This window comes from Phodopus roborovskii, unplaced genomic scaffold (genome assembly GCF_943737965.1).
Source record: "Phodopus roborovskii unplaced genomic scaffold, PHOROB, whole genome shotgun sequence".
NCBI lineage: Eukaryota > Metazoa > Chordata > Mammalia > Rodentia > Cricetidae > Phodopus > Phodopus roborovskii.
In genome coordinates, this window is record NW_026126563.1 from 7,496,476 (window position 1) to 7,514,499 (window position 18,024).

General features: G+C 52.8%; 1 protein-coding gene across 3 annotated transcripts in view; it reads right to left on the reverse strand.

Annotated features, from left to right (window-relative positions):
* The window catches only part of Pard6g (par-6 family cell polarity regulator gamma), a 1,244,350-nt gene extending 1,228,013 nt beyond the window's left edge, over positions 1-16,337 (reverse strand). For all 3 annotated transcript variants that reach the window (XM_051202243.1, XM_051202244.1, XM_051202242.1), the window contains exon 1: positions 16,109-16,337. In XM_051202243.1, coding sequence (XP_051058200.1) covers positions 16,109-16,180 — 72 coding nt within the window. In that variant the 5' untranslated portion in view covers positions 16,181-16,337. The remainder of the gene's footprint in view (positions 1-16,108) is intronic.
* Positions 16,338-18,024: the final 1,687 nt, after the last annotated feature.

Genomic DNA, 18,024 nt, shown 5'->3' on the forward strand with positions numbered 1-18,024 from the left:
CTACCGCTCTCAGGCTGAGCCCTGAGATACGTTCAGAGTAATGGAAACCGGCAACAGCACTGGCCATGCAGTCTGAGCTCACTGGGTCCTTTGGCAACCCAGGAGGAAGGGCTACCAAGTCTGTCATTTGGTTATCCTGTTCTGAATAGCTATTCAAGGGAGGACACACACACACACACACACACACACACACACACACACACACAGAGAGAGAGAGAGAGAGAGAGAGAGAGAGAGAGAGAGAGAGAGACTCTGCTCTCTGGTGTAGTGGGATGTTCACTTTGTCTCCTTCTGTGGCACTGACCACGCCCATTGGGGGTGGAGCCAGGGGCGGAAGTGACCTGTGGAAGGAGGTCTGAGGAGGAGCCAGGGAATGCTCTCTAGCTGGTGAGTAGTGGAGAGGAGAGCATTCGGTGGAACTTGCTGGTGTTCATCTGTCTAGGTTGTAAGTTATTTCTCCCTGAATAAGCATCTATTCGGCCTGTTTGTTTATCCTGATCCTTATTTAACCGCGATGCTCTGGCCCTCACGGGGAGAAGTACCATCTCTTCTGTAGATGAAGGCAACGGAAACTCAAGCAGTGGAAGGACTCACCCTTGGTCCCTCATTCTCTGCCAGAGTCAGGGCTGTCCAGGGGATTACCCCCCTTTTCAAGTCAGATTTCACAAAAAGGCAGAATAAAAACCGAAAGGCATGAATTTCTGGCAGGCTTTCTGTCACTCTTCGTCACTCATTTACTCAAAATATTCGTCCGTCTGAAAAATGTCCTTTCCCCTTCCGCTCCCAAGTCAAGTTGCTGCTTGCCTCTGAACTGGCCAGAGAGGGACCACACGTGCTCAAGCACAGGCATTTTGGGGAAACCAGTTTCATTCGAGATCCCCACTGAAGGGGAACGGTCTAATGTCTGCTACCCCAAGGTACATCCTGGAGATCACATGGCTCACACGTGCGCCTGTCCCTGCCGGCTCTCAGGGGTCCCACAGGGGAGCATGACTGATAGGAGTCATCACCAGACAGACAGAGATGCCCCATGGGTATGGCCAAAATGCCTCTCCCAGGTGTGGCTAACAAGCACACTTCTTTAAAATGAAGATCACACAGTGTGTGGTTTGCATTCCTTTATGGTTTCAATAGGGTTACAACCATATAATTCTAAACTCCAAAGGGATTCAGGACTCCCTGCCACTCATGGCCTCTTCCCCAAGCAATCAATGATCCCAGCTTTGACGTGGTCTTCAAGAGATTTTACGCAAAGAAGGGTAAACACACGGACTGCATGTCTTCCCTCCATCTCCTTCCTTTCAACAGGGCGTTGTTAGCAGCCCTGGCTGGTCTTGAGTTTGTGATCTTCTTGCCTCCGCCTCTGGAATCTTGGGCTTATAGAAGGTGCCGCCTTACCCGGTCTTCTTTTCTGAGCAATAGCAGCAAACTATCTACCCACAAGGCCATACTCCACTTTTCTCCCGGAACTGCTCCATTGTTTGCCTGCTATTACAGGGTTGTGGAGGACACATCCCAACTGACACATGCCCTTCAACTTGAATAGGGCTATTTTTACTTGGTTGCTGGCTTCTTAAGGTGCCCACAGGGCAGGACATCATCTATGTCGTATTGACTGGTGAAGGCTTGTCAATGGTCCGGGTATCGGTGAACGGTCTAGCGCACTCAGGTGTAGGCTCAGGCACCAGTTCACCTCCCACACCCAAGCAGTCAAGAATTTTAAAAATTTATCTATATTAGAAACCACCCTGACTCACCACTGAAGAGGAGCATAGAGCAGATGCATTGATCTTGACTGATCAGTCAATCAAGCCTGCTGATGAGCTTTAAGCCAAAAAGTATAAAAGCCTGTAAGCTGGCGCTGGCTGAGGAGGTCATAAAGCAAGATGGGGAGAGAAAGTTGTGAAACAGGTCCATGTTTCTCACGGGCAATGGTTCCACCGGGCCTGCCGGGCGCACATATATTTCCCAAATCCTCTACCCTTCTGAAGCCACATGCCTGCCAATATGCTGGCAAAAACCAGGAGGCAATGTTTCAAAGGATAGCTGTAAATTCACGAATAAGAAACGGAGCCAGGTGACTACAGCTGTACATTCAAGCCGCCTGGAGGTATTGGGTACTTACCTGAAATAAAAAAGAAGAAGAAGGAGGAGGAGAAGGAGGAGAAGGAGGAGAAGGAGAAGAAGAAGAAGAAGAGGAGGAGGAGGAGGAGGAGGAGGAGGAGAAGAAGAAGCCTTCCTCTCTAAAAATTACCCAAGAAGGGAACAGGGTGAATCATTGTGGCATTCTCATTTTCTTTTGGCTGACTGGAGTGGTGGCCCCAGGTTACCCTGCACTGTGGACTGTGTCAGACAGAGACACGCTGCAGGCTGGACTCTGCTTGGACCTCTTCCTCCCACGGCAGCTCCATCCTTCCGACTGGACCGGGGAAGAGAGCACCTGAGGACATTACATCGGAGGGCGGAGCGGGAACCACTGGGCCGTCGGGGCTGTCACAGAATGCCCTTTTGGGGGATACACCTTTGTTTGTTTGAACCCCCTCAAACTATAAGCAACCAGGTTCTTACTGTGTTGTACTTCAGAGTCCTAAAGGAGAAATGTGGCCGCCACTCTAACCACTACAGGACTTAGTATGCAGTAGCATCTAAGAACATTTACCCACCGAGAGCAAACAAGGAAGGGTGTATTGCATAGCCCTACATGCATTCACCCGGTGAATCTTCTCAGGGTACCTTAGTGCCCAGATGCCATCCCACACACTCAGGACATGAAAGGGCCCAGAGAGGAGATGCCAGCCCCCAGGGAACCCTCCAGGAGCCAGACAGGATCACAGGCAAAAACAGAAGTGGGGGACCTCTATGGTCTTCAAGGCTACAAGTGGTAGAGCCAGAGTGTCCTCCAGCCCCCTTGAGCTGGTCCTGCCAGGGAAAGCTCAGGTTCCTAGTCCTTCTCAGCTGCTTCTCCAGGAAGGGACCCTTACTCCCCAACCTGTGGCCTGCTCTTCAGCCCTGTTTCTCCAGTAGCCTTGGCTTTGGCTGGGCAGACTGTACCTGTGAACCACGGCCCCATCTGTCTCTCCCACCTGGGACTGGGTGCTGCCTGCCAGCCTGCGGATGCCCTCTCTGGCTCCCTATAGCTTGAAGTGCTGCTTTCCATACCCTCCCTCCCACCTCCGGGGTGGGACCTCTGAGAGTCCTAGATAGGTCTTCTCTGACACCGACCTAGCTGGAATAGCACTTGCTAACCTGTATACCCAACAAAGCACTAGAGGAATAGGATGTCAAGCAGAGTGTTACAGCAGGAAGGTGTTGGAATGCACATCTGTGACCTAGGCCTGAAAAAGCTAGGAAAGGGCCTCTTTCCTCCACAGCATTCAGTACCTAGCTACTAAACTCTACCTAGATCCAACCACTTAGTGCCAAGGACTTCAGGCACCCAGAGGACCTCCCAGCAGGCTAGGACCTCTCAGAGGCACCGGGGGAATGCAGTGTAATTGAGAGGGGAGAGGGTCTGGACGTACCATCTATTTAAGTCTCTTCCACCAAAGGCTCTGGACCCTGGGGGTGGGGTGGTGGTGAACACCTGGTCTCTCTGAGACATTTGCCATCAGATTCCATCCTACCCTAGAGGGGCCTATGCAGTTCATACTCTGATCCCGCCCAAGACCAGAGCAGATGCCTGCCTCACGCTCCTGAACTGCAAGGCTTATCGTGAATGGAAAGCTCTTCCATCTTTCCACACAAGAACAACTCTATAAGCTGGACGTTGGTGGTGCATGCCTTTACAGGTGGATCTCTGTGAGTTCCAGGCCAGCCTGGTCTACAGAGTGAGTTCCGGGACAGGGTCCAAAGCAATACAGAGAAACCCTGCCTCAAAAAACCAAACCAAACAAAAACAAAAACAAGAAAGAAAGAAAGAAAGAAAGGAAGGAAGGAAGGAAGGAAGGAAGGAAGAAAGGAAGAAAGAAAGAGGAAAACTATAAACTAAATAAATTCTGTCCTACAACTCTGGAGGCTGTCCCTGCCCCAACCTACAAGGACCCACCCTGTAAGCCTGAGCTGTCCAAGGCCCTGCTCTACACCCTCTTTCCCTCAGGCCTCTCTTGGCAAGACCCACCCTGGTAGGCTCTGCCTGGTACAGGTTCTCCCTTATAGGGCTCTGCAAATAAGGACAATCTCATATAACCAGAAGCATCTCGAAATTCCCACAAATAACTCACCGAAAATATTTACAGCAATGGAAAAATGGAACCAGTAAACGAGCAAACTCAGGATGGACCAAATCCGTCTGCCATATCCGTAGACAGAAATACCAGGTGATGTCTTCCAGGGGTTTAGGAATTCAGGGGCTTGTTTTAAAGATGTGACGAAAAGATAACGCAGTGCTGAGTGTGCCCTGTGATTCTGATTAGTAAAAGATACTCCGACACAAAACAACAAAGGACCAAAGCCTGGCCTGCGGCCTCTGAGAGACGCAGCAAACCGGGGAAGCTTTGAGGATGGACTGACTCCTGCTCTCGCGAGTGATGCCGGGCAAGCAGCATCAGCATCCAGGCCATGCAGCTGTGCAAGAATCAAAACCAACGTGCATTCTCCTCTTTCACTCTTTATTTTTGAGACAGAATGTCATATACGTATCCCAGGCTGGCCCTGGATTTGCTATGTAGCCAAAGATGGCCTTGAATATTTAACCCTCCTGCCTCCACTTACCAATGCTAGGGTTGTAGGCAGGGACCACTGCACCTGGTGTAGGTGGTGCTGAGAATCATCTCAGCCACATCCCTGGCCCTCTGCTGTACTTTCAATTCTTGACAACTAGGGCTGCCAAAACAGCCAATCACATAGTCCATTCTCTAGTATTTGTTTGTTCAGGAAAATGCCACATAACGCCTTCTAGGTCTGGCCCTGAGCTGGTGTGGGTGTATGCTGTGGAAGGAAGGAACGACCGGCCTTCATGTGGCTGGGGTTTGCTGACCAGCAGGATGTCAATCAGTAGTCAGGCATGCAGTGCATAATTACACCCTAGGAAATGCCAGGGAAGTGAGAACCCAGGCCTTCACTTAAACTGGGTGTGTAAAGCAAGAAAATCATCAGGTGAGGAGATTGGGGAATACACATTTCATCTGCGGCGCGAGCCCAAGGGCAGCGCAGGTCCAGCTCAGGGGACCCTGCCCTGTGTTAGGGTGATGCAGGGAAAGGACAGGAAGGCAGATGTCAGCACAAGCCAAGGCCCTCTGGATTTCTCTGATGGCCCCACTGTTGGTGGAGATGGTTCCCAGAGTCCCATCAACCAAACTCCAAAGGAAGGGGCCAGGCAGGATCAATGATGGCTCTACCCGGGTTACGGCAGAGACTTGCCTTGGACTGTTAAGAGACGCGGTCAGAACAGGATTTGTTAAGGAGAAAGAACTTGGATGATATTCATATATTTCAGACTGAAGCAGGGTGGGATGAAATGGATGGACAGACAGAAGGACGGGCGGACAATAGGGAGAGAGATGATGTTCTGAATGGCATACGGGACATATCTTAAAACTGGGCCATACGTCTGTGAGTCAGGCAGGGTGGCGCTTAGTCCCTTCCTGTGCGCAGCCCTCCCATCGCTATCCAGGGTGATGACGGCACAATTGTCACGTCTGCATTACTGCCTGGACCAGCACCACAGGGTACGCGAGACTGCCCCAGGGTGACTTCGGGACCAAGAGCTCTCACTGGCTTGGACTCCATCTGGGAGGCCATGCACCTCTGAGGGAAGGCCTACACTCTGGTTCACACAGGTACTCTACACTGGGGATCCAATGCAGGAAGGACTGGGACCAGAGGCCGGAGGCAAACAAGCGTGACAGGTATGACTAAGTCACTGCCAGGCAGCCTTCATGTACTCTTCAATCCTGACAGCAAGCCTACTCAGACACATTATCACTGCCCCGTTTTACAGGCCAGGAGAGCAAGACCCACAGGGGTGGCATATCAGATACTTACATTATGACTCATAACAGTAGCAAAGTTACAGTTATGAAATAGCCACAAAATAATGTGGTTGGGGGTCACCAGAACATGCATTAAAGGGTTGCAGCACTAGGATGCCTAAGAACCGCTGACCTAGAGGGGTTCATGAGGCCAGTCCTGAAGGAGCTGAGGCCAAATTACAGGGGACTGAGATAATTCTAATGGGACAGTCGGAGACAAAGACCAGTGTAGGTGGGAGGGCAGGTCTGGAGCAACGGCCTGGCATGGGCAAGAGGGGCTGCCAGGGAGGAAGCAGATTGCTTGGAGCAGGGCAAACACAGACTCTAGGTAGGCGGAGTGCGAATGTAGCTGCTCATCTGTCTTTCCCTCCACGGGACTTCCCTGAACTGTATGTAAATCCACGGTGAGAACCTGGTCATAGAGGAAACGGTCTGGAAGAGTCAGGCAGTTTGCGGGCTGGGGCTGGTGACTCAGGACACAGGTTCAGACAGTAGAGTCAAGTTGGAAGGCTCCAGACTCAAGAGCACACCAGCTCCCAGCTCTGCTCCCCGCACTGGCTTCGTAACTGGGCGGTCTGCTGCATGTCTCTGGGGCTTAGACTCCTTGGTAAGCTCTTTACAGGGTCTGTGAGAATCCAACTGGAAGGCTTGCTCTGTGCTCATAGTGCGAGAGGAGCGCACGGCTCCTGGGGCAGCTTGCACTCTGCAGGCCCGAGAAAGGTTCTCACAGGGCCATCTCTCAGCCCGCCTCATGAACCAACCTGCAAACTTCTGCAGCATTTAGGACGGACAGTTTGGAGATGCTTGTGGTATGGGGTGGGCACTGTCCATCTTCAGCTGAGCTGCATCTCTTAACTTCTGGGGAATAGCCTGACTTATTTGGTTTTGAAAAAGAGCCCTGAAGAATAGCCACTTTATAGCAATGGGAGAGACAGGACTAATAACTTTTTTTTAAAAAAAAAAAATAATAATAATGATACCATGAGAGACCAGAGCTTAAAGCTTTGGGTAGGTGCTGGCCTTCCTTCCCAGCTGTGTGACTCAATGGGCCTCTGCTAAGTCGGGGCCTGGAGGGCAGTGATACTCCCAGCAATACTGGGAGCCTGCTGTAGAACCGCTGAAGGAAATGGGTGATGCCCCAAGTGTGTGCTTCTTGCATCCGCCAGGCACACAGCGCGCAGGACTGAAGTACCCATGCTGTGCTCACCGGCAGGATCAAAGGCCCAGGCTGCTGAGGAGAGGGGACCGCACAGGATACAGGAGGCCATTTAGGAAGCAGCCCAGCCCTGAACACATGTCCGGGAGGCAGCAGGGAGGGAGGTGGGTGGATACTGACCTCAGCAGCAGGTGTTGTATGTTTCCCAGGAAGTGGAATCATGGACCACGGAACTGGATGGTTCAGGGTGATGTTGCAACTCAAATTCTGGACTTGAACACACACATGGCTTAATGGCTTTGTCGTGAGTTCATGTCCTTGCTGAGCCTCGGGGTCCTCATTGCCACAGTGGGGAGAAAAAGTACTGTGCCAGGTGTTTTGAGTATCAACAGAACCCTGTGTGCAGAGTGCCCAGAATGAGGCCCACCACAGATGTCACCCAAGGCTATACCCACCAGACTCATTCACGCTGGAGTACGCAGCACCATTCCTAGACTTTCTTTGCACGTGTGAGGGTGTCTATATATGACAGCTTCTCTCGCAGATTATATCCACTAGGTGTTAATCTTGGCCCAGGCCGTGACTACTGAGACACGTCTGAGTTCTTTGCAGCCCGATCTCTCCCGTCCCCCAAAGACTCACACCCCTAGGAAACAGTGTAGGTCAGGTGACTGCCTGCTCGGACTCAGGAGGGTCACCTTCCAGCAAATACCCCCCATCTCCAACAAAAGGAGCGTGTGTGCAGCTTTTAGACCAAACTGAGCATATGAGGTGGTTGCATACAGGATGCCAAAAGTCAATATCAACTTCTCAGGCTCAAAAATCCCGGGGTTGGGGGTGGGGCACGACACTATATGGTCTCTCTCCTCTTTCATCTCTGCCAGGAACAGTGCTGACCAGGCTGGTATGGTGTCACGAGCAGATGCACCTCCTCTTCCTTGCAAGGGACCAACCATGTTGAAGGCAGACAGGATTTTTTGTCCCATAGCAACACCCGGCTATTTCAGAACACCGGGGGAGTGGGGTCACCCTGGCTGTCCGGGGATGGGGGCAGCTAGTGGCTTAAGTCCTTGATCCATGGAGAACAGGGCACTGATATTACTTTCACTGCTAAATTCCTCTACAACAGCTGACTGCCTAAAACCAATAGGACAGGAGGCCCTCAAGTCTCTCTTTCATAATAGCCTCTCGGAGGGTTTTTCTATAGCACCACCTGAGGGGAGGTTTCTGGGCCTGGGCAGGGGCTCCTCTGTCTCACCTCTTCTGTCTGAGAGGCAGAGAGGGAGAGCTGTGATCATGGAGTGACAAATCTAGCTTTGACCAGTATAGCAATATGATAAATCAAAACAACAAAACAAAACAAGCATGTGTTTAATCAACAGCCAGGACTCTGATGAGGAGCTAAGAAATCCCACGGTACCTCAACACCCTCAAATGTGTATGGATGATGTCCGGGGAGACCCTGGCTCATCTTGTAATTGAGATGGAGTGCAGAATCTTAGCTCCACAGGTTCCGTCACGCATGAGGCTGCTGGAGAGTCTTTCATTCCACACACACTACTTCCTTTTGCAAAGGAGGATGGTCCAATCTTCTGCACGCATTAAGAATGAACACCACAGGGATGGCCTAAGATCTGCTGTATGTGGCCCAGGCTAACCCTCATTCACCTCGTGTTACACCCAGCCACAACACCCAGCTAGCCATGGGGGTTTCTGAATGACCCTACTGCTGTAAACTCAGGGGAAGCCAAGACAGCAAGTGCACAAGCCACCACAGCCGCAGTGAGCCCTAACAAGGGGCCTCTTGGCTCACCTATCAGCAGTAGGTACCCAAAGCTCTGCCAAATCACAGACTTTCTTGATTTACTTTGATTAATCAACAGATGCCGAATGAGATGCAGTTCGGTTTCTCAGGACTTCGGGACCGTGGCGTGGCAGACAGAAACATGAGAAGTAGTAAAATCAGTAATGCACACATAGCACCCACTACTTTATGCATCTGGGGAGGGGAGGGGAGCCCTAACCCATGCCACACTGCCTGGTATTCTGCTGGAAGCTCCACCCCAGCCCCTGGCATCTCTCTCCAAACCGTGCATCTCAGAAAGCCCACCACATGATGACCCCTCCCCCAGAGATGCTCAAGATCACTCCCACAGGGTATTTAAACTGTCCCCCAGAAAACAGACATGTGGTTTTCCATCTCCCTTTTCCCATCTCCTCTGGGGGTGGGGGTGGGGGTGGGGCCGGAAAATCATCCGGGAGCATTGTATCCATTAACTGTGGGTTTTTCTCCTAATTCGGTTTGATTTGGTCCGATCTGGATTGCTGCCTCTGCGGAGGGGCTTACTGGGGTGCAGAAACTTTTCACCTGGCATGGTTTTGGTTTGTTGGAAGGTCACTGAATGGGTCAGGGTAGCAGACAAGCCACAGATTGGATGTAGGTGGTCGACACAGGAGGACTTGCACCTGAGATGACATGCTGTATAGTGGGTGCTTTCAAACATTACACAGAACAAGCTCTCCCCTCACTCCAGTACAACACCCCACCAGTAGCACAGATGTTGACTTGGGGGTGGGACCCAGCCTAACCTTCAGAGCCGAAGGCCTCAGAAAGGAGAAATCAGGAGGAAGCACCCACAAGTGTCTGCCAACGCACCCACTGCAGGAAGAAGTAAGGCTCCTCTCACCCCCAAGGAGTGGGCCTGGTGTCCTGGGTGGATCTGGTATGGGCATGCAGGGTGGGCTGAATCTTGGAGACACAGTTCTACACAAATGGAAACCTGCAGGTGTCCACAGCAGGAAGAGCAAAAGGGATTTCTAATTTCCCAGGTTTCTCTGCTTTGTTTAGCCCCTCTTCTCCTGTCCATCGTGCTAGCTCTGACCATCTTCCAGGCACGGGGCCGGAAGCGGGGATGGGGGGAGGTGGGGAGCATGCAGTGGGTTGGCAGGGGGTTACTACTCCTGGCAGAAAGCTTGCTATCAATCATGCATTTGCCACCTTCACAAAGTAGACTTTTGAAAGTATTCCTACAAGCCATTTCTGGAGTCATCGCTGTAAGGAAAACCCATTTGTTTCTCATGTGAACCAGCAGGCATTTATTGGCTGTGTTCTATATGCAAAACTTCACAGGCCAACAACGAATTACGATGGAGATGTGCTCTGCCGCCACTGTCTGGGCTGGTCTTCGAGAATGCTCAACTTGAGGTGCGTGTGATGGGAGAAATAAAGAACTCCCAACGAGAAGGCTAGGGCGTAGCAGCCCAAGAGCTCCGACCTCAAGAGATGGTACAGAGAACCCCACAGATGAGGGCCCTTCCGGAGGCTAGGCAATGGTGGCAAGACAGCTGGGCTGCTGACTTCACATCAATGTGAGTCTGGGGACTGGTGACACTTCAAATAATAGGGCGAAGGACATCCCCCCACCCCATGCCACTTCACGCAAATCTGCCCAAAGCTGACAATCGTGGACAACATGTCTGCTCTCTTGCCTTTGAACCCCAACATGGTCTCCGTACCTGACACACAGCACTTGCCTGGTAACAGAACAACTTTTACCCCCGAAAGAATGGGCTGGGTGGAGGCAGGGTCAGCATTTTGTAGCCAGCTACGAATACAGTTTTCCCTTGGGGCCATGCATCAAGAGTGGAAAGGAAAAGAAAACCTCTGACCTCAAGATCAAAAGACTCACATTCCCGGCTGCTTCCACAAGCGACAGACCTGGAGAGCCAGGGAGCTCTTGTCCCATGTGGGAAACGAGAACACTGTACCAGTATCCAGAGAGCTGGGGTCTCCCATGCTAAATGGGTATGCTGGGATGTGGCATCTGTATCCTGATCTGGATTTCATGACTTGACAATCCCTAACAAGAGCCCTGAGCCTTCCCCACTAGCGGCCATAAGCTGTCATGGCACTGATTGGGTTTCAGAACTCTGTTAGACCCTGGGCCGGGCAAAGAAGCCCCTGGGCCGGGCAAAGAAGCCCCTGGGCGTTCAAGGTCCCCTTGTGCACGGTGGAAACGATAGGAAAGCCTGTTTATGGGTCACGATGGAGACTAATGCATTTTTCCTTGTAACTTCCAAGTATTGGGGCCCATGTCTGGCACATATTTTACATACATGCTGGATGCGTCAGATGGATGCTGAGTGCTTCAGAGTGGGGCCCTACCTCACATGTGCCACGTTTTACTTCCCCAGTGTGTCCAGTATAGCCTTGGAGCAGGGCTTAGCAGCGTGCTGGGAAGAAGCTGAGGGTCTACAAAGCAGCGAGTATAATACGCCACCTTGGGTCCCAGATTTACGGCCGAAAGGAAGTAGGGAGGCAGTGAGCATGTGCGTTTGTCACACAGCTGGACAAACCTGTCTGTGTGCTCTGAGGCTGTCACTTAATGGACCAGGAGAGCCTTTTAAGCCAGGATGCACCTCCCTAGCACAATCTAGACACACACTTCACAAATGCCGGAGCTTCCAAGACCCTGGAAGGTTCCGTCTCCCAATTTCTGACACCCTTCCCTTCTCTAAACATGGAAGAACCCCAGCCTGGTATCTGGAGCTCCCCGGGTCCCAGGCAGTGACTTGACTCCTTAGCAAGATGCAATAGCTTCCGGCCACACACCCCGGAGAGGTGGGAAACCTTCTGCGGGCAGTGACACCATCCACACTCCCCAAACTAACATCTCACCTGGGTTCCTGTCAAGAGCCTCTTCTGAAGGCAACGTCTCAAACCGAGTCCCAGAACCTGTTGAAACACATTCGTGCAAATACAACAAACCAGAATCTCAAAAGGGTGTAGCTGACACACAGGTGAGTCAAACCGTGTCCAGGCAGTTCTCAACTAGCCCACAGGAGGCAAGTCCTCAGCCACGCAGCAGGGAGGCCTGGCCCAGGTTCCATCCCACCTGCTGGCTCATGCCAGATGGAAGGGTGGGTCCCTGCAGGGCCATGGCAGCCAACAAGCCCAGCCAGAGATAAGATCTTGGGGATCAGAGGAGACATGCTGACAGAAAACACCGTGTGCCCAGCTGTCCACAGCAGAACTTTGCCAGCCAGCATGTGATCATCCGGGCCATCAAGGCGCTACTCAAACACAGGCCCTCCCAGGGGGCCCAGGTTAATGTCTCTATATTAGGGAAAGGACACCAAGTCCACTCGGAGCCTGGAAGATCAGTCTCACGTGCTCTGGTGGGATACAGGATAAGACCAGGCAGCGAAAATGAGATGGACAAAGAACATACTAGCATATGTGGGTTTCCAGTTCATTGATAACCTCAAGAATAATGCAAATTAAAACAATAGGGCACTACCTCCCTTACATAATCAGGACGGAATGAGAGAGTGCCAGAGCTTGAAGGGGGAGGGATAAAGAATGTGGGGGTGGGGCGGGGGTGGAGGATGAATCGATATCAAACAGTACATGTGTGCGTGCGTGTGTGCGTGCGTGTGTGTGCATGCGAGTGTGTGCGTGTGTGTGCGTGTTCGCGTGCGTGTGTGTGTGTGCGTGTGTGTGTGGGGGGGGCAACTGAAGAGATTTCTCAGAACATGTAGACACTCAAACAAGATATTGGTTAAATTAATTGTGGTTTAGATATGAGATGTAATAACTATGTAGTAATTTTTTAAAAAAGTTTTCTAGAAATAATTAACGAGGAGACATAACGCATTGCCAGGCTGAAAGTAGACTGCATAATATGTGTTTGTGGGCTTAACTCTAGAAACCACAATGGGACGGATGCACACGTGCACTGTGCCATTAGAAGGCCACGTGGCAACATTTAAGAGAAGGTCATCTGCGGACGGAATTACCAACGGTATCTATGGGTCTCCCAGCTTCAGCTTTCTTTAGGGAGTCAGGAACAAGACGGAAGCCCTCAGTCCCAACCAGAATTCAGAGCAGGCGTCGGGACCGATGCCCTAGAAGGGGTCAGCGTGAGCCTGGTTTGGGGTGGGAACCTTCAGAATGGCTTTGCGGGGGGGGGGGCAGTCTAGGACAGGATCTCAGGTGGGGAAACCCACAGACTGACACCACGGGGGAGGGCCTGTTGCTCCTTTCCGATGGAAATGCTGGAGATGGTGACACTATGGAGGCAGCAAAGGCTTTACCGAGGACGCAATGGACGAAGATTGTATCCTCTGCCCCCCACCCCACCCCGACAGCAGGGGCGGGCGTTCTTGCTAGCCCTCACAGCAGCCCAGGCCTCTGCCCTCCTTCCTTTCCTGCCCATCTCCAGTCTCTCCCTTCTGGATGCAGGTCTCATGAGAGGGTAGGCAAAAGTCTAAGTGCATGGAGGGGCAGGCAAGGGAGCAGGAAGTCAGAAGTGCACACGGCTGGGAGAGGAAGAGATGAGCAGCCAGAGTCAAGATGTTAGGGAAGTGTAAGGGGGCATAAAACGGGGGAACAGCCACCAGGCCAACGACCTGTGCCCTCTGCATACACACCCGGCATGCCTTGGGAGTAACCGGCCAGCTGTGGCAGATGATGGAGGGTCACCGTTTTGGGAGGGTGTGTGGCAATGTCCAGGTCAGGCATCTTACAATGGGACAAGGCCTTGATGTGTGGTGCTGGATGCTCATGACTGTGGGCCTGCTGCAGCTTCCAAGTTTCCAGCACGTTCCTCACACTCACTGCTGCCCTGCACCCTGGGAGGCGAGCCCCTCGCTCGGATGAAATGGCTGAGGCAGGGAAACTAAATGATTTGCCGCAAACCAAACCCCCAAAGGTAGAGAGGTGGCAAAGATTGTGTCGTGCACTTAGCTCCCTGGCTGCCCTGGTCCTGTGGTTGCTCCTTCAGGTAGGATGAAGCCCTTGCTGGCGTGAAGCTCTGCCTCCAGCACTGTGAGAAAAGTCCTACCCTGCAGGGACAACTCCACAGAAACACACCAACTACAAAGCAGGGGGAGTGAGGGAGGGCACGGAAGGAAGGGCCTTACGGGACATTCTGGACAAGCAACGAGGATGCCGAGTTGTGGGGCCGGCGGGGGAGGTCCCAGCGTTGTCTACATCAGAGTGGGTCCCCCAAAGTCTCCCAAGCTCAAACAAACTTCAGCTTTGCCGTTTACTCTACTCGAGGCAGCATCTGGACTGGAAGCCATGGGGGCATGGAGTGGCACTTGCCAGCTGAGCAGAGCTAACGCTCCAGGAAATTAAGGCAGGTGGCCTCTCCTCCCCTAACAGCCTGCATGGACCACAGCCCAGAACTGCAGGATAAGGCCTGGGGAGGGCATTTCCTCCAGACCTGTCTCATGGCCTCATTTTGAGTTGGATAATGCGCTGTGCCTCACACAGCTGCCCAGCACCAGGACAGAGCTTTTAGTGCATCCGAATCAGTCCGCACTCAGTGCTCAGGAAGAACCCTGGGATGGGTGACTCCGAACCTTCGCTGTGTTGGCGGTCGCGCAAGCGTGCATATCTGGACGCACACACAAGTGACCACACAAAACCCTGAACAGGAGGTCAGCATCGTATCAGGCTGGGCAAAGTGACCTCAGATTTCGGTATTCTCTCTGGCATCCGCTTGTGAATGTGTAACCGTCTCAGAAAAGTTTACGGGATTGAAGTGGCTGCCATATTGCAGTGCTGAAAAAACGGGCAGTCTTAACGACCTCTCGCTGAACGAGGGCCCTAACTTCACAGCTCTGTGAACTTGGGAGTTTGGAAGCGCTCCTGGGCAACAGAAGGGGGGGGGGCAAGGGTCGTGGAATTAGCATTTGGAAACAGGATAGGGTCTCATTATAAGAAAGAAGAGTCTCCCTACAATTCATCACAGTGGGTCTGCGGCGATGCCGTCCTGTTATTGCTGAGGGACTGCCCCTTCCCGGGGTCTCTACAGACACCCTGAAAACCTTACACCAAAGGGTTCCTGGGGGGGGGTCAGTCCATCGTGGCACCACCTCCCTGGAGACCAGGTGAATGGATTACAGGCCTCAGGCCTGTAAGAAGCAGTAAGAACTCACCCTTGGTGACCTGGACCATTCCAGCAGCTCTGCCTCCTTCACACAGAACACAACTCCTAGTCAGTGAACGGCTCCAGGGACTTCTCCCACCCCACCGGAGCAATAGCAGCCCCTTCTCCATCCCTCCATCCCGCGGGGTCCACACTGTGGACCCTTCCAGACTGAAGCGTTTACAGCGAAGGAGCCGCCCCCGCAGAGGGCGGCTGATCCTATCAGCCAATTATCCAGACACAAGGCGACCCGCAAGTTCGGGCACGCTCTGCCTAGGCACAAGCAGCGGGAGGGGCCCGGGCGCGCCCAGGGGGTCTGAGTCTGCGCTGGGGTCGCGCCCCGTAGCGGACTGCAGTCTGGTCTGGGGGCTCACCTAGATGGGAATTTCTGAGTTCTGGCACCCTAGGGACCTGGGGGGAATCTAAACTCGGGGAGCGTCTGGGAAAGATGTCTGGGTTGGAAGGGTGCTCAGGGCTGGGTCGAGGAAGACTGGACCTGGGCCAGGTGTATGATCAGGGTCTGGGCCTGGGACTCTGGATCTGGTACCCAGCGACAAACTGGGGGCTGGGCCAGGGCCCTGATTTGGGAGCCGACCGCCAGTCTGCTCCTCACAGCCAAACAGGCGGTGCAGCCAGCCCCCCCCCCCGGTTCTGGTCCCCAAAGACCCCTCCACGACCCGAAACCCAGCAGCCCCAGCTCCTAGATCGCCCCGGAAACACAGCCCTCCCCTCCAACGTGTGGCGCGCCCGGGTCGTCTCTAGTTCGTGGAACAAAAGAGCAGCTCTGGTGGAGCGGGTTCAGAGCCTGCACTGACTGTCCCATGGCCCTGGGCCGCCGGGCTTTGTGTTCGCACAGGGAGCAGGGAGGACCGCCGGGGGCCGGGAGCACATCCCACGGACCCCTGCGCAGAGGCACGCAGCGCCCCAGCTCCAAAGTTGCCGACGCCGCTCGCCTCCCACCGCGCTCCGGATTCCCTCCGCGGGGTGCCCCATTCATTTGCCGGGGGAGCGAGTGCGCACGGCCACGGTGGGCCTCGGGTACTTACCTTGCTCTTGACTTCCACCGCGCTGCAATCGTAGAAGCGTAGGGTCTGAGACTTGTGAAAACTCCGGTTCATGGTTTCGGCCCCGCTCAGCCTCGCCTTCGCCCTCGCCCTCAGGGGCCACAGAGAAGAGTCTCGGCGGAGACGCCCCCGGCCGTCTGCCCGGGCCCGGCGCCGGGCCCGCGCTCGCTAGGGCGCCCGGCTGCACCGAGTGAGGCGGGCCGGAGCTGGGCTGGCCGCGCGCCTCGGGGACTCCAGGGGCCGCGCGCGGGAGGAGCTACGGGGCACCTCCCTAGCCCCGCCCCTGCGCCCCGCCCACAGAGCCCCGCCCTGCGCCCCGCCTCCAATCAGGACCCTCCCACGCCACGCCCCCACTTGGTACCCTTCCAAAGGAAGCTCCAGGCCATTCTCTGGGCTCGTGGTTTTGTCTTCCCCACAGCGGTCCGCCAGGGAGAGGGGATTCTGGTTGATTCTTTAGAACTAGCAAGCTAATGAGACGCACCCCAAGCCTGATCCGATCGCCCCTTAGTTGCCTGCCTTAGTTGCCAGGTTGGGGGTGGTCCCACCCTTGACAGTCCAGCACAGGCAGGGAGGGAAGCGACAGGATAGTAAACGGGTCCCAGATTGTGATGAAGCAGTTAATGTTAAATCTAACACGTAGTGTTGACGGCAAGAGCTAAAACTGGTTTTGAGAGGCAGCGACGGCTTCTCTGTGTAGCAAACAGGATAGGTTCAGAAAGGGACGGAACTGATTATCAGTTACACCGCAGAAGATTTGTTTATAACAGAGAGAGCGCTTAGGAAGAGGGGAGAAGAAGCCCAAGATGCATCCTGCCTGCTAACGTGTTTGTAAAGAAGTCAGGGGAGACACGGACTTTGAAAACTACCTAAAAAAATGTCTTATGCATTTTTTTTTGTAATTTGCAAGTTAAAGAATTAAAACCATCATAAAGTCACAGCACAGAAATGGAAAATAAAAGTAAGTGAGATTATCCACAGCGCTGCTACTCAGCAGTCAACTCTAGTAACCTTTGAGTATATTTTGTTTCTGTTTACTTGCATTGTTTTGCAACATGTTCTTGTCAATACCTGAATTGCAATGGACGTTGTCATCAGATGTTTTTAGAGAATGTTCTGAAAACTACTAGTGTGACTAAAGGCATGACTCCCAATGGTTCTATTTTATTGGCTATGTTTGCACTTTATGCATACTAATATTGTAAGTGCTGAATTTCAGGTTTCACTTATTTCTGAGACTTTAAAAAAATATTGACTCCTAAAATGCAATTATTACATCATAGAATACATGTATCTCCAAAGCTTTTCCTACAGTTTGCCAAATTGTATTCCTCAAAATGTGATTTATTTTTTTATTTAATTTTGCTGTGTATTTACTGTCACAGGCCTACGGTCACAGTGGTTTAGAGTTAGAATTCTTCCCTTAGAACAAACTGCAGATCGTTCAGAGGGGCAGACACATAGAACCCCACACAGGCACATCTGAGGCAAGCCTGCAAAACGTCAGGAGATGCACACTGGAACACAGCAGGGACAAAGTGCTGGCCCCTCTTCCCACCCTCTGAGAGCTCTTTCTTTCTCCTTCTCTCTTTCCTCTTTATCTCCTCCCAGGCCTTCACACAACCTCAGCCAGCCTCAAACTTGCTGAAGATGACCTTAACTTTCCCATCCTCCTGCCTCCACAGTGCTGGGATTATAGGTGTGTGTACTTCCAGCTTCCTGCAGGGCTGGATATGGAACCCAGGACTTCGTGATGGCTTTATTTGAAGGGAAGGTGCCTAACAGTACAGGCCTTTGGGCTTGTGCAAAGCCTCAGTTCTGCTGCGTACTGTCTCCTCCAAGGGACTGTCCTGTGGGCTCAGGAGCACACCTAGGGTTGACTGTCCTGCCCTGATAGCTAA